Source organism: Grampus griseus, assembly GCF_964374135.1.
Source record: "Grampus griseus genome assembly, chromosome: X".
Classification (NCBI taxonomy): domain Eukaryota; kingdom Metazoa; phylum Chordata; class Mammalia; order Artiodactyla; family Delphinidae; genus Grampus; species Grampus griseus.
The window spans coordinates 111,584,575-111,608,372 of record NC_138999.1 but is presented as its reverse complement, the minus strand read 5'-3'; the positions used below and the strand labels follow the sequence as shown (position 1 = coordinate 111,608,372).

The window sequence follows — 23,798 nt, the reverse complement described above, 5'->3', positions numbered from 1 at the left end:
TGTTCATGCATTACCAACTACTGGGCAAAATGGAGGTGGGTGGGGGAAGCCAGGGAGAGGGGAGGGATATGAAGGAGAACACCACAAATTAAAGCTCCTGGCAACTGAAGAATCCTTCCAAAATTCAGATAAAACATTTCTGAAGAGACAGAGTCATTATACATAGTACTACTATAAAGATAAGCAAGGAATAATTAACACAAAATTCAGAATAGTGGTTATCTCCGAGGGGAGATGGAAGGAATTACAGGAGGGGCACACAGTGGCCTTTAAAGGTAATAGTTATATTCTTTTTCTTCAACTGCATGTCGGATATACAATTTTCATTGCACCATAGTTTTTTATACTTCACACTTGTCTCTTATAAATTCCTCTTTGTACCTACTCAATATTTAATATTTAAAAAATAGAAGAAAGTGTGAGTCAGTGGAAAAATAGGATTTGATATACAGAAATCAACTTTACATTTTTAAGGAACACTGCTCTTGAAAGCTAAGTGCACTTTGATAAAATCCTTAGCCAGCTTGCTCTGACAGTGTCTTCCAGTGACATACCAGTTAGCTTCTCAAGAAGTTGTGATTTGTGAGGAGGGCATGCTTTCCCAGAATTTTGCTAGGGTCGTTGAGCATTTCAGCTGCCTTGCCCCTCCCTTCTCATCCCCTCCTTTTTGACAGTGAACTTCTAGCTTCTGGAAGAGGAAAGAACAGTGGCATGGTCATTTGGGAATTTGAAGTTAAGTGCTTGAACTGTAACTGTGGATTTATGGGTTGTTACCCAAAGACATATTATCTTTAGGCTTTCCTTGGTGTTGGACCTGACAAAGAATGCAGTCAACGAGTGGGCTTGTGTATTTATTTTCATCACTGTTTGGTTCCTCTCTGGCCAGTCTAGGCATGCTGTAAGCACAGGCTGACAGGAATTATGGCTTTTCTTCATGTGGAAATAAGTGGATAAGCAAATACTCTCAGCCTGATTTTGTTTCCAATTCATTATTTACAGGGAATTCACCCTTTGTAATCATTTTCAAATCAAATTTGCTCTACCAATCCCTGTAAGGTTTGCTCTGGAGATCATCACCAATGTAGACGTCTTTTATTTTTTAACCTCTTTTGTCTCCTCCATTTTTTAATGCCAATTAAAAAAAAAAGAAATACAAATGGATTAAAGGTGATGTCACTAGTGGCCTGGAGATTCACTCAGGAAGAAAATTTAAGTTACAGCAGAAATGGATAAAAGGAAAGCAAGTCAATAACTCACATGTGTTTGCTATTCAGACTACTATTGCTGTATTAAAATATTCAGGAGAGCTATTGAATTAAGTGGGGAAAAAATACATCATATATAAGATAGATTCCAGGAAAGGCACTATTGTTAATACTGTTCCAGAATCACAAACCGTTGACCAAATCACTTGCATGTGGATTATTCCTGGAGTAGGCTGACACATACAGTGGGTGTCCCCTGCTCAGCTGTCACAGAGGTCACAGCCATGACCTCCGTTTCTAACCTCCCTTTGTCTTACTGGAAAGCTTGCCATGAAGAGCAACCTCTTCTCCTGCCTACCACATTGCCTCCCATCCTGGTCATGGATAATCGAGACGTAATACTAAGTTATTCTGGTTTTCTTTCACCACAGATGGGGTGATCACAAAAGAGAGCCTGGATGCAATGCCATCCATGCTTTTGGAGAAAAAAGCAAGTGGGTTTTGGCAGCAGGTCTGATGGGTTTGTGGTATGTATATACAGTGGGGGCGGAGGGTAACACCAGAAAATCTTTTGAGGATTTTATTACCAGTACCACTTTTAGAAAATGCATCGATCAGATGAGAGGCATATAAATTAGTCCTGCTTTTCTTTCTAGCAGTACTCTTGGTAAATAATTGGTTAAAGAGAAGCCATCTTATGCTTTTTTGTTTAAATATATTCCCCACTGTTATTAATGGCTGGTTCCTATACTGGTACTTTCCTGCCCTTTTCACCTGAAGTAATCATAACACTCCCCTCTCTCCTCACCCACAATGGCCCCTGCTTTCCATAAGATATCAGAGGTAATACCCACTATGGTTAATATATTAATAATAATTACTGGCATTCTACTTATTAAGCTAGGCATTGCAGTGGGTCTTTTTTTTCACATATTTTCTCCTTTAACCCTTACCACAACCCAATGAGATAGGTACTTGTTATTATCATTTTTCAGACGTGGAAAATGAAGAACAGAGACATTAAGTCACTTTCTTAGCATCACACAGATAATAAGTTTCGGGCCAAGATTAGAACTTGGATCTAATCCAAACAGCATGATCCTAACTACTGTTACAACCCCATTTTTTCTTCATTCAAGGTCACACAGCATTAAGGGTTGAGAGTTTGTTATTCTTAGTCTGGCCAAAGGCATGATGGGGATTGCTGGGAGTGTGTTGCAGTTTTCAAAAAAACCTCAATCATTTTGAAAAATGAAGGGTAGTGGGGATGGTGTGAAGTTCTGTATAGTAAAGTCTATTGTTTTCTGATTATTTGTCAAATTGAGGTGGAGTTTGAAAATTCAAGTTAGGCTGCCTATAGAGGTGAAGAAGCTAGAAAGGGGCCAGGGCTGCTGGCCCAAAGCAGAGCCATTAGTCACTGCCTCCTGCGGCTGTATGGGTATATATAGCATTGCCCTTAGTATTTGAGGATGACTCTGCTGAGGCAGCTAGTTCTCAAGCCAAAGTTCCCATTATCAGTAGGATTTAACACTTGACTTGTTTATAGTGGTCATGGCCAGTGTCCTACCCCCACGACTTAGACCATGGCCTTGCAGCCAGTGACTTGCAAAGCAAGTCAACAACATAGGCTAATACCCATCCTCTCAGAGTCCAACGAACTGGAGAACACAAAATGACTCCAGTTTTTTAACATTCTACTTTTAGGAGCAAGGAATAATAAGTAAACTGATATGGAAAATATTCTCCACTCATGCCCATCCCCCCAAATAAGAACAATTTCTATTCTAGGTTTTAGACTTAGCACAAATACAACCTTATCTCCTACACTTTTAAGATATCCACAGTACCATAATTGACTTATATTTCAAAACTCACTTTAAAATAACCTTCTCCAGCTTAACATCACTTCCTCTATGCTCCCCTCCCTCCTCCACCACCACCTCTCGTCCTAGCAAAGTGGCTACCTCCCCTTTCTTCATATCTGTTTAGCCATTATCAAACAATAATTTTGTTTTCGCGTTTGTCTCTCCCATTAGTCTATGAACCCTTCAAAGGGCAGGGAAACATTGATTTTTCACCTTGGTACCATCAAACGCTGTGTGGATTTAACATGTTTGTTAAATTAATATTCAGAATGTATCCTGAAGCCCTGCCATAACCTCACTCAAAGATTCAGGTACGCCTAGCACATATTGACCACCTGTGTTGTTTTTACCACAACCCTGGGAAAGGGGTGGTACCATTCTTATTTATAGATGAGAAAACAAACTCTGTGTTTCTCAAATTTGTAGTGGGCATAAGAGTTATCTAGGGTGCTTGTTCAACAGGCAGATTCCCCAGCGCCACCCAGATGAAAACCTCAGCCAGGGACCCTGGAACTTGGCTATTTAGCAAGCGCTGCAGGTGATTCTGATGCACATGGTTAGAATGCACTTGGACAAACACGGGTGTAAGTGATTGCTGCACTGCGAGTAAATAGTGGAGCCAGAGTTCAAACTCAGCCCTCCTAGTTCCAGATCTAGCCCATGCTATATTTATCTTTGTTGTACTCTATCTCCTATGGCAAGGAAGTGGACTGAAACATGTTGGAAAGATTTTCAGCAAAAAGGGCTAAAGCAAAACAGCTTGTAGATTAACCCCAGGGCTGTTTATTTTTTGCTCCTCCAAGAGATCTTGCCAGACTTCCAACAGCATAGCAGCAGGGTTGCCAAATCATCTCTTATGCAACTTACCTCAGAAAAGCATTGATCACAGAGCTTTGGGAACTTTCAGAGTTTATGCTTCTAATTTGTTCTTTCTCCATTTCCCCCTCCACCACCGACCATGCCATTAACCTAAAGAGCATGCTCAGTACCTGAAATGCAATTAGTTGATTTGTTAAATATTAAGATTTATAGTTGAAAACCAGTACCTACAATATTTGGGACCTGACAGTAATATTAATGTGTCTGTTTCAAAACTAGGAAAAGAAATGTGAGGCTTAACAGGCAATTAGTGGAGATGTTAAAGTAGCTGATATATGGTAGTATTTTTTGTGGCCCAATTATTCTTTTGGTGCTTTTTTAAAATATTAATTAATTAATTAATTAATCTATTTATTTTGGCTGCACTGGGTCTTAGTTGCGGCACACAGGATCTTCATTGCAGCATGCGGAATCTTTAGTTGCGGCATGTGGACTCTTAGTTGCGGCATGCAGGTTTCTTAGTTGCAGCACGTGGGCTTCTTAGTTGTGGCACACGGGCTTCTTAGTTGCAGCATGCGGGCTTCTTAGTTGTGGCATGCAGACTCAGTTGCAGCATGTGGACTCCTAGTTGCGGCATGCAGACTCAGTTGCGGCATGCAGGTTTCTTAGTTGCAGCATGCGGACTTCTACGTTGCGGAATGTGGGCTTCTTAGTTGCAGCATGCGGACTCTTAGTTGCAGCATGCGGGCTTCTTAGTTGTGGCGTGCGGACTCTTAGTTGTGGCATGCGGGCTTCTTAGTTGCAGCACATGGGCTTCTTAGTTGCAGCATGTGGACTCTTAGTTGCAGCATGTGGACTTCTCAGTTGTGGTACATGGACTTCTCAGTTGCGGCATGCATGCAGGATCTAGTTCCCCGACCAGGGATCAAACCTGGGCCCCCTGCATTGGGAGCATGGAGTCTTACCCACGGGAACACCAGGGAAATCCCTGGTGTTCTTTATCTAAATGTTAGGTGAGGAAATGTGGAATGAATGTGATGATGTAATCCTAAAGACTAAGACTAATGGCCACAGTCAACCATTCACCCTAGACCTGAGTAATATGAGTTCACTGGTATCTCAGAAGCCCAAGAAACCAGGAGTGAGAAATTATGGACCTTAGTGTGGAAAGGCCCAAGAGAGCCTCTCTAGTACGGCTAGCCACTGCTCTTACTGACTGAGGAAGCCCTCCAAGGTTCCCATGGTGGAGCCTGCTGGTTTTCTAGGACTCCTACATCTGACTTCAGCCTATTCTCCTGGCTCACATTCAGCTAATAACCTTGAAGTGACAAGCACTATCTCTGAGGTTCCTCAACTCACTCGTGCCAGCCCATCTTGAAATAACAAAGGAGGCCCCTGGCTCCAGCTTAGGGAAGTGGGAGGAGAGACCCTCACATGGCAGCTAAATGGTTTCTTTCTTAAACAGAAAAAAAAAAGGAAGGGAAAGATAAAGGAAGTGGTGTTAAATCATGACTGAGTACATGCTCTGTGTCTCAGGTTCTGTGTTCTTTATACTGTAGTGACAGGATATAGCTCAGTGCCTAAAAGTGTGGGCTCTGGAGCCATACTGCCTGAATCTGAATTTCACCTCCAGCATCAACTACACCTGTGACCCTGGGCAACTTCCTAACTTCTTTGTGTTCCATTTTCTTTATCTGTAAATTGGGTCTAATGATAAATCTTACCTATCTCATAGTGTTGTTATGTGGATTAGATTAAATAATAATATAAAGCCTTGAAACAGTGTTTGGCACATAATAAGCATTTAATCAATATTAGGGATCAACATTATTATCATTAGCTTAGTACATGAAAGATAGGTATCATTATCTCTAACTGAAGGTGAATAAACATGCTAAAGAGTTTTCAGAACTTGCCTAAAATCACACAGCTTGTAAAAGAGCCAAGACTTGATTTGAGATCTGTCTGGCCCCAAGGTCTGTACTCCTCCCACTATACCCTGTTCCCTTCATAAATGTAGGATATATGCTGTGAGTTCCTTGAAGAGATGTATGCCAAAACTTTTGGCCTTCTTCTTCCTCACTACACCCCCACTGCAACTGCCATCTGGAGGGCTGGCTTGGTGCCCTGGCTTCTTATACACCTAGTTTAAAACCTTGAACATTCTTATAACTGCTCCAATATGGAGGTGGCTCTCTCCAAGACCCCTTGGCTTATAGACTAGAACAGTGAGTCTTCCAGCATGGGGGTTAGTTTGTGAAAGCACCCTCTAACCTGAGGTTCTCATCTGCATACCTTGAGGATCAAGCTACTCTTTCCCACCCCCAACCCCACCACACTCACAGCTCCTGTGAGAATAATTACCTACTATATGGGCTAGCATAAAAACCTTTCCCTTTCCCTTTTATTTTTTCTTTTCCCTCTCCTTCCCTCCCCCTCCCCAAGGAAGAATATATTATGGCATCCTGATCCCCTTGAGTGGCTCTTTGATTCATCCTTGGTAACACTCATAAGGAGATAAAGCCCTCGCTTGCCTGATAGCGTCATCTCTCTCAAGCCTCCTGGGAGCCTTGTCTTAAAGCCCCCGTCAATTCTCTCACCCTGCAGAGCCATGATGCAAGCTGTGGCGTCACTGCTGGTGATGTCTGTGATCAGAGAGAGAGGTGCCCAGGGCTTCAGTGCCTTGCTCACAAACAATAATGGATTGTTAATTCTCAAAGAAAATGAAGAAGGATTCAAAATAACACCTACAACGCACAATATTACTTCCTGAGCAATAAATACCAAACAGAAGATAAACCCTTGAGCCCTAGGCTTAACATAGACCCAAAGCATGAGTTATCCTGCTGTTTCCTTTCCCTTAGCCAGAGAACAGAAAATACAATGTTATTGAGTTCTAGGACACCCCATCCTGGCCTTGTGCCATAATCTTCCACAACATATACTTCTTGTATGTCTACTGTATGCAAGGTTCTGTGTGATATGCTGGAGATGGGGTTTTCTTCTGTGTTCCACACAAGCATTTTCTACACTTCTCTCTTTTCCTTTGTCATGGTATTCCTAGTGCTATTTCCAGGACCACTCGCAAAACAGTACCCCATCAGCCTTCCACAGCACCTGGATTCCTCACCATAAGGATAATTTCTTTGGTGTGAAGCATAAAATTAACCTTGCTAAAAATGTTAATAGATTCCTGGTTGAGGATGGGAGGGGTGTGATCAGATTAGTCTTAGCACAGTGGCGTAAGGGTGTAGGGCATAAGCTGCAGAAGTTGGGATTGGCTGCACATGTGGTGGACAGGAAGGAAGTGTAAAGAAACCAGGAGTATAAGGCACCCTCCAGTAAGAACATATGAAAATTGCTACAATAGAGCTGGGTTTGTTAAACTTGGCACTATTGGCATTTGGGGTCAGATAATTGTTTGGGGGTGGGGGGTTGTCCTGTACGTTGTAGGGTGTTTAGCAGTATCCCTGAACTCTACCCACTAGATGTCAGTAGCACCTCCTCACTCCCAGTTGTGACAACCAAAGGTGTTTTCAAATATTACCAAATGTCCCTGAGAGGGAAGGTAAACTCAGCCCCCATTAAGGACCACTACAATACAGGACATGGGGAGCACCCATCTGTAATGATGAGCTCTATAGCCCTCCCAGCTCAAATATTCTGTAACCTTCTGACTCCTTTAGTTTTGTATAAGATAGTGGTTAAGAGCATGAACTGTGGAGCCAGATTGCCTGGGTTTGAATCCCAGCTCCACTGCAAGCTAATGTATGACCATGGACAGGTTGCTTAACCTCTCTGTTCCTGCTACCTCATCAGTAAAATGAGGATAATGAGAGGTCCTACTTCACAGGGTTATGAGTTTTTAATTAATGTACATAAAGTGTCTAGGAGAATGCCTGGCACATAATAAGAATTAAAGAAGTGTTAACTATTATTAGTCTTGTTATAATTACTATTATTAATACTATCATTCACCATTTATCTAAGTCCTAGTACGTTCCAGAGTCCTGATGTCTCACCCAGGTTTAAACCACTATTTTCCTTCTGCAGAAATGACTAGAGAGCTAAATCCACGGTTCAGGACCACACAATGTCAAGAAATTTTAAATGGCTATGGGTCTATGAAATAGGCATTGCAGGTAAGCCCCGCTTTGTACAATTACTGAGTTCTTACAGAGTTCACTTATTTAAAAGCCAACTTATTGGCACATACTTTGAGTTAGTCACTGTAGAATACACAAAAGTAAATGAGGTTTATATCCCCTGCCCTCAAGGTGCTAACAAATATAGCTGCTACATGCACATTTATTTTAGTAAATTTAATAACCTTACATTCTCAAAGTAATTCCAATCATTGCCTTCTTACCTATAAAGAATTTTTCTGTGATGAAAATTATCTCCCCATCTCCAGACTTACCTTTCTTAAAGTTAGTATTTCCGTAATCGTGATTCTCTTACATTATCAGCATGTTCAGATTATAATACCCCAAATTATCACCATGTTATCTTCATCTGTCTCTCCCTCCATTTAAAATATTCATAAGAAACTCACTAAAATATATTTTATCTTAATACAACAACAGAATATTATCCCATTCTAAATAGCTTGGCATCTGCTTCTGGGAAGAACAATGTCTGTGCAAGACTCCCTTATATATATACTCATAGATTTCCTTATTAATTTGTTTTAAATTGTTTGCTGCACATCTTCTCTATGTCAGACACAGTTTGTATGCACTAGGAATAACAAGGAGGAGTAAGAGACTTCAAAGTCTAGGAGGAGAGACAGCCACAGAAAGAGGTGACAAAAATATAATGTAGTAGCTGCAATAGTAATGTTTTTTTCTGTTTTGTATTGTTTTGTTTTTTAAACATCTTTATTGGAGTATAATTGCTTTACAATGGTGTGTTAGCTTCTGCTGTATAACAAAGTGAATCACCTATACTTATACATACATCCCCATATCTCCTCCCTCTTGCATCTCCCTCCCACCCTCCCTATCCCACCCCTCTAGGTGGACACAAAGCACCGAGCTGATCTCTCGGTGCTATGCGGCTGCTTCCCACTAGCTATCTATTTTACATTTGGTAGTGTATATATGTCCATGTCACTCTATCACTTCGTCCCAGCTTACTCTTCCCCCTCTCTAAGTCCTCAAGTCCATTCTCTATGTCTTTGTCTTTATTCCTGTCCTGCTCCTAGGTTCTTCAGAACCTTTTTTTATTTTAGATTCCATATATATGTGTTAGCATATGGTATTTGTTTTCCTCTTTCTGACTTACTTCACTCTGTATGACAGTCTCTAGGTCCAACCAGCTCACTACAAATAACCCAATTTCGTTTCTTTTTAGGGCTGAGTAATATTCCATTGTATATATGTGCCACATCTTCTTTATCCATTCATCCGATGATGGACACTTAGGTTGCTTCCATGTCCCGGCTATTGTAAATAGAGCTGCACTGAACATTGTGGTACATGACTCTTTTTGAGTTATGGTTTTCTCAGGGTATATGCCCAGTAGTGGGATTGCCGGGTCGTATGGTAGTTCTATTTTTAGATTTTTGAGGAACCTCCGTATTGTTCTCCATAGTGGCTGTATCAATTTACATTCCGATTAGCAGTGCAAGAGTGTTCCCTTTTCTCCACACCCTCTCCAGTATTTATTGTTTGTAGATTTTTTGATGATGGCCATTCTGACCAGTGTGAGGTGATATCTCATTGAAGTTTTCATTTGCATTTCTCTAATGATTAATGATGTTGAGCATTCTTTCATGTGTTTGTTGACAGTCTGTATATCTTCTTTGGACAAATGTCTATTTAGGTCTTCTGCCCATTTTTGGATTGGGTTGTTTGTTTTTGTGACATTAAGCTGCATGAGCTGCTTGTAAATTTTGGAGATTAATCCTTTGTCAGTTGCTTCATTTGCAAATATTTTCTCCCATTCTGAGGGTTGTCTTTTCATCTGGTTTATGGTTTCCTTTGCTGTGCAAAGGCTTTTAAGTTTCATTAGGTCCCATTTCTTTATTTTTGTTTTTATTTCCATTCCTCTAGGAGGTGGGTCAAAAAGGATCTTGCTGTGATTTATGTCATAGACTGTTCAGCCTATGTTTTCCTCTAAGAGTTTATAGTGTCTGGCCATACATTTAGGGGCATTTTGAGTTTAGTTTTGTGTATAGTGTTAGGGAGTGTTCTAATTTCATTCTTTTACATATAGCTGTCCAGTTTTCCAAGCACCACTTATTGAAGAGGCTGTCTTTTCTCCATTGTATATTCTTGCCTCCTTTATCAAAGTTAAGGTGACCATATATGCATGGGTTTATCCCTGGGCTTTCTATCTTGTTCCATTGATCTATATTTCTGTTTTTGTGCCAGTACCATACTGTCTTGATTACTGTAGCTTTGTAGTATAGTCTAAAGGCAGGGAGCCTGATTCCTCCAGCTGTGTTTTTCGTTCTCAAGATTGCTTTGGCTATTCAGGGTCTTTTGTATTTCCATACAAATTGTGAAATTTTTCGTTTTAGTTCTGTGAAAAATGCCATTGGTAGTTTCATAGGGATTGCATTGAATCTGTAGATTGCTTTGGGTAGTATAGTCATTTTCACAATGTTGATTCTTCCATTCCAAGAACATGGTATATCTCTCCATCTGTTTGTGTCATCTCTAATTTCTTTCAACAATGTCTTAAAGTTTTCTGCATACAGGTCTTTTGTCTCCTTAGGTAGGTTTATTCCTAGGTATTTTATTCTTTTTGTTGCAACGGTAAATGGGAGTGTTTCCTTAATTTCTCTTTCACATTTTTCATCCTTAGTGTATAGGAATGCAAGAGATTTCTGTGCATTAATTTTGTATTCTGCTACTTTACCAAATTCATTGATTAGCTCTATTAGTTTTCTGGTAGCATCTTTGGAATTCTCTATGTACAGTATCATGTCATCTGCAAACAGTGACAGCTTTATTTCTTCTTTTCCGATTTGGATTCCTTTTATTTATTTTTCTTCTCTGATTGCTGTGGCTAAAACTTCCAAAACTATGTTGAATACTAGTGGTGAGAGTGGACAATCTTGTCTTTTTCCTGATCTTAGAGGAAATGGTTTCAGTTTTTCACCAATGAGAACGATGTTGGCTGTGGGTTTGTCATATATGGCCTTTATTATGTTGAGGTAGGTTCCTGCTATGCCTGCTCCTGGAGGGTTTTTATCATAAATGGGTGTTGAATTTTATCAAAAGCTTTTTCTTCATCTATTTAGATGATCATATGGTTTTTATCCTTCAATTTGTTAATATGGTGTATCACACTGACTGATTTGTGTATATTGAGGAATCCTTGCATTCCTGGGATAACCCCACTTGATCATGGTGTATGATCCTTTTAATGTGCTGTTGGATTCTGTTTGCTAGTATTTTGTTGAGGATTTTTGCATCTATGTTCATCAGTGATATTGGCCTGTAGTTTTCTTTCTTTGTGACATCTTTGTCTGGTTTTGGTATCAGGGTGATGGTGGCCTTGTAGAATGAGTTTGGGAGTGTTCCTCCCTCTGTTATATTTTGGAAGAGTTTGAGAAGGATAGGTGTTAGCTATTCTCTAAATGTTTGATAGAATTCGCCTGTGAAGCCATCTGGTCCTGGGCTTTTGTTTGTTGGAAGATTTTAAATCACAGTTTCACTTTCAGTGCTTATCATTTATCTGTTTATATTTTCTTTTTCTTCCTGGTTCAGTCTTGGAAGGTTGTGCTTTTCTAAGAATGTGTCCATTTCTTCCTGGTTGTCCATTTTATTGGCATAGAGTTGCTTATAGTAATCTCTCATGATCCTTTATATTTCTGCAGTGTCAGTTGTTACTTCTCCTTTTTCCTTTCTAATTCTATTGATTTAAGTCTTCTCCCTTTTTTTCTTGATGAATCTGGCTAATGGTTTATCAATTTTGTTTATCTTCTCAAAGAACCAGCTTTTATTTTTATTGATCTTTGCTATCATTTCCTTCTTTTTCATTTATTTCTGATCTGATCTTTATGATTTCTTTCCTTCTGCTAACTTTGGGGGTTTTTTGTTCTTCTTTCTCTAATTGCTTTAGATGTAAGGTTAGTTTGTTTATTTGAGATATTTCTTGTTTCTTGAGGTAGGATTGTATTGCTATAAACTTCCCTGTTAGAATTCCTTTTGCTGCATCTCGTAGGTTTTGGGTCATCATGGTTTCATTGTCATTTGTTTCTAGGTATTTTTTTACTTCCCCTTTGATTCTTCAGTGATCTCTTTGTTATTTAGTACTGTATTGTTTAGCCTCCATGTGTTTGTATTTTTTACAGATTTTTTCCTGTAATTGTTATCTAGTCTCACAGCATTGTGTTTGGAAAAGATACTTGATATGATTTCAATTTTCTTAAATTTTCCAAGGCTTGATTTGTGACCCAAGATACTGTCTATCCTGGAGAATGTGCCATGAGCACTTGAGAATAAAGTGTATTCTGTTTTCTTTGGATGGAATGGCCTATAAATATCAAGTAGCTCCATCTTGTTTAACGTATCATTTAAAACTTCTGTTTCCTCATTTCTTTTCATTTTGGATGATCTGTCCATTGGTGAAAGTCGGGTGTGAAAGTCCCCTGCTATGACTGTGTTACTGTTGATTTCCCCTTTTATGGCTGTTAGCATTAGCCTTATGTATTGAGGTGCTCCTATGTTGGGTGCATAAATATTTCCAATTGTTATATCTTCTTCTTGGATCGATCCCTTGATCATTATGTAGTGTCCTTCTTTGTCTCTTGTAATAGTCTTTATTTTAAGGTCTGTTTTGTCTGATATGAGAAGTGCTACTCCAGCTTTCTTTTGATTTCCATTTGCATGGAATATTTTTTTCCATCCCCTCACTTTCTGTCTGTATGTGTCCCTAGGGCTGAAGTGGGTCTCTTGTAAACAGGATAGTAATGAGCTAATGGAACACTGTAAATAAAGGGGATCTTTGGGAGGGAGTTTAGTGTGATGCATAAGACTGTGGGCATTGGTGTCAGAGCTGTCTGGGTTTGTATTCCTGTTCTACCTCTTATTAGCTGTGTGATATTGAGCTGATTACTTAAACTCTCTGTGCCTCAGTTTCATTATTTGTATAATGTAGTGCAATAATTCATATATATGGTGTGTCTGTCTGTAGACTTTGAGCCCTTCATGGCCAGGACTACTTCTTCATCATCATCTTAACTATTACCATGTTATTAGTTGCACTTACCAAGTGCTCAATATGACCCAGAGCCCATGCTAAATTCTTCTTTTTTTTTTTTGCGGTACGCGGGCCTCTCACTGTTTTGGCCTCTCCCATTGCGGAGCACAGGCTCCAGACGTGCAGCCTCAGCGGCCATGGCTCACGGGCCCAGCAGCTCCGCGGCATGTGGGATCTTCCCGGACCGGGGCACGAACCCCTGTCCGCTGCATCGGCAGGCGGACTCCCAACCACTGCGCCACCAGGGAAGCCCCATGCTAAATTCTTTACCCACATTATCTAATTTAATCTTCAACAAACTTTTAAGGTAGATACTATCATTTTCCTAATTTTTTAGCTTCACATTTTTCTCATCAAACCCAGTTCTTTATTCAGAGCCCTTATCATAATGTGTAATTATTTTATATTCATTTGTATTTTAATATCTCCCTCCTGCACTATGTTGTTAGCTTCATATGACCGAGGATGAGGCCAGTTTGACTCACAACAATGTTGTCTTCAATATCTAGAATGATGCATGACACATAGAATATGTTCAATGAACTTACACTAAATATGAAAGGAAGGCTGGAAGGCAGGCTGGCAAATAGAGGAAAAAAGAAAAGAGCAAAATAATGATCACATTACAGTTACTAAGTAGTAGAGCTAGACTGTGGTACAGAGCCATCTGACTCCCAAACCCATGCTCTTGATCACTAGGCAAGATTACTTCCTACTCTTGAGAGACTTTCAATAGATGTTTGTTGACAAAATCCTCTCCTCAACTTTGTACAATACTGTGTAATAAAGTTATAGCAAGCATAAAAACCAATGGATGTAAAACTGAACAAAAGAAAGAAAAATTATAGGGGAGTAAACTGTCAGAGAAGAAGAGTTTATGTCTTAATAAAATATATTTGGCAAGATGGCACCAACATATTGAACTTGTTTCAAAGGAAATAAGGGAAACATTTGAAATAATTAACTCCACTACAGGATGAGGTGTATCACAGAATGTGTGTGTGTGTGTATTGTCTTCAAGATCAAATAACTTTGACAGTAATTGACTACTTAATCAGTGAAGCATAAACAGTGTAAAAATAAACAGATGGCAGTAGTGATTTGATAGTTATGGGGTGATACCAGCTTAAAGTGGATTTCACTTTCCAATGTTTTATTTTTTTCGTGCTAATGAACTCTTGTTCCAAAGTGCCATATCTTCAATCAGTTTACCTAGAGGGCACTCATTTACAGCCACTCTACAACTTGATGTCTTGAGGAGTTGCCACACAAGCAGAACAATAGAACCAGCATAGCAGGACATGATCTACAGACTTGGGTGAGGTATTCTGAATACCATTTGACAACCACTGGCACTTACCTTCTGAATATTCTTGGCTGTTGCCAGTGAGTATAGGACTCATGGGAAAATGAGCAAGTTCTTCCTTTAGTGACGTAGGACTACTTTTATAAAACACCTAAAGAAATTGTTAGATGTGCATTTTTAGTCTGAAAAGTGAATCAGGACTTAACTTTTCCACCATTAAGTGATAATTCGTAACAGATGTTTAGCACAGCATGTTTTGCTAGTACAGACCTTAAATCCAGATTGCTGCCAGAGATGATCATCTGGGATTTCTCTTTGAAAGTAAAAATTTACAAGCTTGCTTATATATATGACTGTGCCTATATGGGGAAAAGATTATAGCTAATAAAATCAAACTGAATTATTAGTTGGGTGCATCTATCCCTGGTTATAACTCTAAATAAATTTCTACATATAAATTCAGTTGTCCTGGAGAGTGAATCAGTTTAGCAATTATACCATCCCCTTTAAGATGGCATCCCAATTTATTGTTCTGAAAAGGTATACAAATAATAAATGAGTGTCATTGCATAGATTGCTTATTGTGCCCCAAATCAATGTAAGTTGATTTTCTTTATTCATTCATTCAAATATTTCTTGAATACCTACTTCATACCAGACATTAAACTAAGAAATGGGGAAACAAAGATGCCTAAAACCCAGTCCCTGACCTAAAGGAGCATGTAGGCTAGCAGAAGAGAGACATGTATCCAATAACTATAATTCAAGGCAGTCAATGGTAAATGTTCAGTTGTTCTTGCTTCCTGGAATGCTCCTCAACCCTAATCCTCCATTCACCACCTAGAGGAAAATCCTATCCCTCCTTAAAGATTCACTTCAAATGATTCTTTGCCAGTGAAGGCTTCCCTGACTATTCCTCATCTCCTCCACCTCTCAACCCCAAACACATATGTCCAGACCCATTACAGAGATTTCATTACTCTTTCTCTGTTCCCATAGCACTTTCCTCATAGTTTTTTTACAGTACTTATTATAATGATTTGTATTTAGTTGTTTATATGTCATGCCTCTCATTGTATTGTGAGTTCTTCCAGAACAGTAAATGAATTTTGTTCATCTCTATATTCCTAGTCACTAGCACAGAACGTGGCATATACTAAGACTCAGTAAAAGTTTGGTTTGGGGAGAAGTGAGAGAATAAACAAAGATGAAAATCAAATTCTACATAAAATATTATGAGAACACATAGGAAGGAGTAATTAATTCCAGTGAGGTAGCTTCACAGACAAGGTGGCATTTGAGACGACCCTTGAAAAATGAGTAGGACTTGACAGGTGGAGATGGGTGTTGGGGGAAGGGAGGGTGATGAGAAGGGCATTTAAAGCAGAACTCCTTAAGGATTTAAGAACCGAGTTCATTGTAGCGAAATAATGCTGTTAATTAGCATGTTCCTTATCTGTTCATTGTAAACAAGCCTAATAGGAACTCTACTTGCTAACATTTTAACAAGCACTGTGAATTAATATATAGTTTGAAAATAGTGATACTATGTTGTCCTTTAAAAAAACTGATAATTTAGATCATTCTCTCCCCCACCCCCACCAAATTAGTCCAGAGTTTGGCTAGGTACATTGTAAATTCTTAATCTTTGATCTCAAAATTCTTTATTGAGAATAATTCCTAATTCTCTTATATATTTCCCATGCCTGCAGAGCCAGTGAGTAGCCAGACTGTTGCAAAAAATTATTTTTAGCATTGGGGACCAGTCCTAAACCTGTTTCCTCTAAGAGTCATTCTCCAGCCAGCAGAGAAAATCAAAGTGCATACTCAGTAACATCCTAAAGGTCCCTTCCAGCTATAACATTCTCTAAAACTTGTCTCCCTAGTTGGGGATTGGGAGTCAAGATGAACCTAATAATCATTATATAAACTCTTGACCCAAAGGATATTTGATGCCCCATGTTTGTTTTCTTGATAATATTTACAAGAGGCTATTTCTAGCCTTCTTGGATGCGTTCTCAGAGACCACTGAAAACTGGGTGTGAGGACTAGAGCTCCTACAGACAGAGAAATCACCAGTTCTGAAATGTGATTTCTGACTGCGGTAACAAATGCTTAGGGCCATCAATCACTCTGTGTGTGTGGCGGGGGGGTGGTCTATGGAGGGGAAGCATAGGCAATTTCGCAGTATAGGAGAATAATAAAAACTAATATTTCAGAAATAATGTTTTTGGCCATTTGCATTTTCTTGTAATGACCAATCAGTGACCAAAATAGCACTTGTATAAATAACCCAGCCAAGGATCATCCCTCATATTGCCAGGTTGGAAGGATGTGATGGACGGATGTTAGCAAGCTACTATTAGAATAGAGTTGCCTTTGGGGGTGTAATTGGCAGGAGTGCATACTGGGAGGTAGGAGGAAAGCAATGGAAAGTTTTTTTTTAATGGCTATCAGTAGTCAGAGGGAAATTTACCAAAATAAAAGACTTTTTGTGCTCAGATGACTTACGACTATATCTCTCCCAACTGTGCAATATGTACATGCACATGCATGTATAACCTGCTTCAACGTCTTTGCTTATGTCATCCCTGCTCTGGAATGTCTTACCCCCTCTTCTTTACCTATTTAATAACTACCCATAATTCAAGACATACGCTATAGAAATCTGGCCCATTCTTTCAAATCCTGTCTTCTCCACAAAGCCTCATTCCTTAAACTTCAATAACATTCCTAGTCTATACTCTTTGAGTCTTTCATTGTTTCCTAATTGTTTATTTGGAGATACTAAAGCATGGTGCCTAAAAGTACACATCCTGTGTGACCTTGGACTATATATGTAACCCTTCAAAGCCTCTCATCTATTAAATGGAGCTATAAAGAGCCCCTATCTCATAGGGTTGTTTTGAAAGTTAAATGAAAATAATGCATGCCAAGAGCTTTACCTAGCATATGGCAAATGTTCAATAGTTAGTGGTAGTAATGGATGGAGGTGGTGAGAGTAGTGATAATAATAATCATCATCACCATCATCATCGGTCTCTTCAGTTAGATTGTATAACCTTTGAAGGCAGGGACTATGTCTCCTATCTGCTTGTACTCTGCTATCCTAACCCCCCAAATACTCAATTGGTTAAATTGATATTTGTTGATCATGTGTCCAACTCAAAAGTACTGCCTCAAAGATATGAAATTCCATCAGGAATACAATTTTTCCTTTTCATTGCTACTATGGAAACCCCTTTTGGATGTTTTTTCTTGGTTTGCATGCATGAGTAGTTTGGATGAAAGCTGCTGAAGTAATCATATGCAACTAGACTATGAGAAGAATGGGAAACATCTTAATCATCCCAAGCTCCTGTGGTGTGTACACTTGAAAAAAAAACTCGGAAAACTATAAAATCCTGATGAAAAAAAAGCCAAAGAAGAACTAAATAAATAGATATTTCATGTTCACGGATAGGAAGACTCAATATTGTCAAGATGTCAATTTTTCCCAACTTGATTCAATCAAAGTCCAAGCAAGTTATTTTGTGGATATAAAAAAAAAACTGATTCTAAACTTTACGGAGAGGCAAAAGACCCAGAGTAGCCAACACAATATTGAAGAAGAAGAACAAAGTTGGAAGGCTGATGCCTCTCAACTTGAAGACTGACTGTAAAGCTATAGTAATCAAGACAGTGTGGTACTGGTGAAAGAATAGACAAATAGATCAATGGAACAGAAGAGAGAGCCCATAAATAGACCCACATAAATAGAGTCAACAGATCTTTGACGAAGGAGCAAAGGCAATACAATGGAGCAAAGATAGTCTCTTCAACAAATGTGCTGGAACAACTGGACAACCACATGCAAAACAATGAATCTAGACACAGATTTTATACCCATCAAAAAATTAGCTCAGGGCTTCCCTGGTGGCGCAGTGGTTGAGAGTCCGCCTGCCGATGCAGGGGACACGGGTTCATGCCCCAGTCCGGGAAGATCCCACATGCCGTGGAGCGGCTGGGCCCATGGGCCGTGGCTGCTGAGCCTGCGCATCCAGAGCTTGTGCGCTGCAACGGGAGAGGCCACAGCAGTGAGAGGCCCACGTACCACCAAAAAAAAAAAATTAGCTCAAAATGGATCATAGACCTAAATGTGAAATACAAAACTGTGAAACTCCTAAAAGACAACATAAGAGAAAACATAGATGACTTTGGATATGGCAATAACTTTTTAAATATAACACCAAAGTTGTGATCCATGAAAGAAATTATTGGTAAACTAGACTTCATTAAAATTAAAAAACTTTGTGAAAGACAATGTCAAGAGAATGAGAAGACAAGACATAGACTTGAAGAAAATATTTACAAAATACACATCTGATAAAGGACTGTTACCTAAAATACACAGAGAACTCTTAAAACTCAACAATAGTAAAACAAACAACCTGATTGAAAAATGGGCCAGTGACTAATAGACACCTCACCAAAGAAGATATATGGATGGTAAATAAGCATATGAGAAGATGCTCCACATCGTATGTCATCAGGGCAATGCAAATTAAAACAACAATGAAATACCACTACAAACCTATTAGAATGACCAAAATCCAGAACACTGACAACACTAAATACTGGTGAGGATGTGGATCAACAGGAGCTCTCATTTACTGGAGGTGGGAATGCAAACTTGTGCAGCCACTTTGGAAGCCAGGTTGACAGCTTCTTACAAAACTAAATATGCTCTTACCATACAATCCAGTGATTGCAGTCCTTGGTATTTACCCAGAGGAACTGAAAACTTATGTTCACACAAAACGTGCACAGAAATGTTTATAGCAGTTTTATTCATAATTGCCAAAACTTTGAAGTAACCACAATGTCCTTCAGTACGTGAAAAGATAAAGTGTGGTATATCCAGACAATGGAGTATTATTCAGCAAAAAAAAAAAGGAATGAGCTATGGAGCCATGAAAAGACATGGAGGAAACTTAAATGTATATGACTAAGTGAAAAAAGCCGATCTGAAAAGGCTGCATACTGTATGATTCCAACTATATGACATTCTAGAAAAGGCAAAACTATGGAGACAGTAAAAGATCAGTTGTTGCTGGGGTTGGGGGAGGGGAGAAGGATGAATAAGTAGAGCACAAAGGAATTTTAGGGCAGTGAAAATACTCTGTATGATACTACAATTATGGATACATGTCACTATACATTTTTCAAAGCCTGTAGAATGTAAAACACCAAAGTGAAACCTAATGTAAACTATGGCTTTTCGATGATTATGATGCATCAGTGTAGGTTCATCAGTTGTAACAAATGAACCACTCTGGTGAGAGATGTTGATAATAGGGGAGGCTATGCATGTGGGAGGGTGGGTGTATATGTGAAATCTCTGTACTTTCCCCTCAATTTTGCTGTGAACCTAGAACTACTCTAAAAAACAGTTTTCATTGACTTTAAAACAAGGAGGAAGGAAGGAAGGAAGGGAGGGAGGTAGGGAGGGAGGAAGGAAAGAAAGAAAGGGGAGGGAGGGAGGGAGGGGAGTGGGGTGAGAGAGAGAAAGAAAGAAACACTAAAATGCCATCTGGTAAAGGGCTTTCAAATTCTATAACTTCCTGCCAGTTCGAGCTGTATTGTTTTAACCCTTGTAAAGGGCTGAAATTAAGGCTGTGTCCACCACTTGTCCATCAGTCCATTTCTGTAAAGAGTTGCCAGAGTTTATATTGATAAGTGAACTAGATACTGAAACCTTAATACAACAAATTATTTTGCTTGTCATTTCTTCTTAGCTGATAATAGTAGAACTCTGAATGTGGATTCCACTGCAATGACACTACCCATGTCTGATCCAACTGCATGGGCCACAGCAATGAATAATCTCGGAATGGCACCGCTGGGAATTGCCGGACAACCAATTTTACCTGGTATGCTATTTTTAATCACCTCACAAGTGTTTCTTTTTACTGACCATATGGACATAAATATAACAATATGACACAACTTATTTTGAAGTTGACATTTATCAGATTCTGCCTAGAGTGTGCATTTTTGTAATATGAGCTTTATAGGCTGGGTGGCCTGTAGTTACTAGTATAGTCCCTATTGCACTATGGGCAAGCTGGGGGTATATCTGATGCAGGATATGGTCACTGAATATTTAACTCATTGCAATAAAAGTACAGCAGGATTTGGCAAAGAATTACAAAGTTTGTCTAATTTTATACATTTCTTAGAGGAAGCAAATAAACACGGAGCTAGAATGAGAACTGACTTAGATATCCCAAAAATCTTAGGTTCCTAGAGGGAAGGACAGAAGATAGCGGGGAACATCCCAAAGACTATTGTTAACATTGAATAACTGTTCATATTTTTTAGAACAAAGTAACCTGTAAGAGAATGGGCATGGTATATTAACTCCATCTCCACTAAAGATAAATCAGAAGAAAAATGCCATGTCATCTGAAGGGCTTAGTTTAGACACAGAAAAGCTTCCTGGACTATCAGAGCCATTAACCATAAAAATAGGTTTGTGAATGTGCCTTGGGCAACTCAAATTTTTTATCGCTCTGCATATGACCTTAAATGACCATGAAAGTATTGTGAGTATTGATTTGGGGGGTTACAAAGAAATTTTAGCAAGTAGGCAAATTTGCAAATATAAAATCATGAATAATGATATAAATGTTATAAAATAATTATAAATTTGATCAAAAAATGGGTTTATGAAGACATTAGGGAATTGTCATATCAGGAAGCCTGGGGTGCTTTTTAAACATCCTAAACATTAATCTCCCAGATTCACTTGTTATCCTACTTAAAAGCATGACAGGACCAAGACAATCTAGGCCAATCTAGGACCTTGCTACTCAAGTGTGGTCTGCATAACCTGGGAGCTGTTAAGAATCCCAGAATCTCAGGCCACAGCCCAGACCTACTGAATCAAAGCTGCATTTTAACATGATCCCCATGTGATTCATAAGCACATTAAAGTTGAGAAACAGATCTAGAGTGATGCCACTTAGGGTTGTTGTGAGAATTAAATTGTGCTTAGTAAAATTCCTGGCACATAGTTAGTGCTCAAAAATGTTGGCTATTAAAATACTTTAAAAATCATTATTAATATATTTCTCATAAACATTTCCAAAGGGTGTAATTTTTTATTTCATTTTTCTTCATTATTTTATTATAATAGAATTTAAACTAAAATCTTATATATTATTTTATAGCTTTATATAGAGTGGTCCTGAATCACAATCACAATCACTCTAGACTATCTCTTATAGTCTAGAGTGACTAGATTATCTGATTTGGCTTAAATATTACCAATTTATGGAAGACTGAACCGTATGGGTATATGTCCCAGAAAAAATCTTGAGGCCAGACCTACTCTGTTACTAAGAGGACTAAATGTTAGCTTAGATTATTTGTAAATTACCACATTTAAACATAACTCTATGCTCACAAAGTAATCTTCAGTGCTTTGCCACCCATCTATAATGTGGAACAAAAAAAGGCCTAACATTGAGAGTAAAAAATCATCCAGGCCATCGTTACAGGCCCAAAGCTGTGCTAGGGTCAATATCAGGCCTAGATTGGTTTTCATAACAGTAGCTCAGAGGGCTATTTCTGTAGAGACAGTAACTTGCTTAGTACAGGCCTTCAAAGACAAACTGCTCGGGTTAAATCCTGGCTGTGCCACTTGCTAGCTATGTGACCTTGAGCAAGTTACTTGACCTATCTGTACCTCAGTTTTCTCATCTGTGAAATGGGGATGGTTATAGTATCTACCTCATAGGATTGCTGTGAATGTTAAATAATATACTTAGCACAATGCTTGGTATATAATAAGCACTGAGTGAAGGTTAACTGGTGCCATTATTATTGCTATTAGTCATATTACATGTTATTTAAGATAAAGGAAATACTAATATACTTCCTTCAAATAGCTGCTAAGCTGCCATTTAGACTGAAAGTACTTGGGTACTAGGCAGCCAGTGTCAGCGCTAATCACATCCACCCCAACTAGACATTTGAAACCTCAAGAGTGATTTTAATTTCTACTTCAAGCCCCTTTGCCTCCCTCTTGTTTTCTTAAGGACTATGAAGAAATGGCTTCTCATGGTCCCCTTCAACCTTGTGACTCAGGGATCATTTAGCTATGCTCCAAGGAAAGTTACTTGGGTTTTTGGAAACCTGGTCTTAGAAATACTGATATTTAGTTCTCTTAAAACTAATAATAATAATGATAAATTTAAAAAATAAAAAAAATTTAAAAAAATACTCCTCCCCGATAAAAAAGGGCTTCCCTGGTGGCGCAGTGGTTGGGAGTCTGCCTGCCAATGTAGGGAACGCGGGTTCGTGCCCCGGTCCGGGAGGATCCCACGTGCTGCGGAACGGCTGGGCCCGTGAGCCATGGCCGCTGAGCCTGCGCGTCCGGAGCCTGTGCTCCGCGGGAGAGGCCACAACAGTGAAAGGCCCGCATACCGAAAAAAAAAAAAAAGTATACAGGGCAATAGCACTAGGCTGAGACATACTTTGTAAAGCTATGTGTAAAATCACTTCAGTTGTATGTGAAATGATTTTTCTCCTCTCCATATTATTTTAGGGAAGCAATTTACTCATCAGATTAGAACATGGGTTCTGGATATAGACTGCCTGGGTTCAAATAAATCCCTGCTCTGACATTAAGTAGCTGTGTAACCTTTGGCAATTTACTTAACCTCTCTATGCCTCAGTTTCTTCATTTGTAAAACAGAGATAATAATAGCACCTATGACATAGCATTGTTATGAGGATTAATGAGTTAATACATGTAAAGTCTTAGAATGATGCCTGACTCACAGTAATTCCTCAGTGAACTCAGCTATGATTATTATTATTTCAAGTTCACATCTGATATATGGCTCACAAAAAGTTGAATTATGGCTTATTTCTATGCTTAACAACAATGAAGTATAATGAATGCAGGGACAAATTTTTCCCTGGAGAAGAACTGGACAATGGCAGGTGAAGAGAACAGTGTGTGTCTGACAATGCTGGTGACTGCTCCCTGTAAGTCTGGTGGGGGGTGTCCAGAGAAGCAGAAAGTTGGCTCCACACGCCAATGCTGCTTACCCTTCTTCTTGCTAGAGTCTGGGAAACAGGGGGCCTGCCACCTTTTTATGTAATGTTTTAACTGAATGGGATAAAACATCCCCCTAATCCTCTTCCTACTGCCCCAAATTCCTTAAAATGGAAAAGGAAGCAAAGGAGCCACATGGAACTCTTTCCTGAGGTCACCCATTGATGGCTTAGTAATTTAGCTACTTTTCTGCCCCTTAGAAGGTTTCCTTCTTAGCCGGCAGAGTTTTTCTTTGTCCTGTCTTATTTGGCCTATCTGTGACAACAGAAAAGGCTTTT

General features: G+C 39.1%; 1 protein-coding gene across 4 annotated transcripts in view; it reads left to right on the top strand.

The window, feature by feature from the left end:
• ENOX2 (ecto-NOX disulfide-thiol exchanger 2) overlaps positions 1 to 23,798 on the top strand; it is a 283,434-nt gene that overhangs the window by 190,085 nt on the left and 69,551 nt on the right. For 3 of the 4 annotated variants that reach the window (XM_082681777.1, XM_082681774.1, XM_082681776.1), the window contains one exon: positions 20,189 to 20,323. In XM_082681777.1, coding sequence (XP_082537903.1) covers positions 20,227 to 20,323 — 97 coding nt within the window. In that variant the 5' untranslated portion in view covers positions 20,189 to 20,226. Of the gene's footprint in view, positions 1 to 7,961; positions 8,032 to 20,188; positions 20,324 to 23,798 lie in introns of those variants that run through there. The other variant, XM_082681775.1, reaches the window with a different exon arrangement.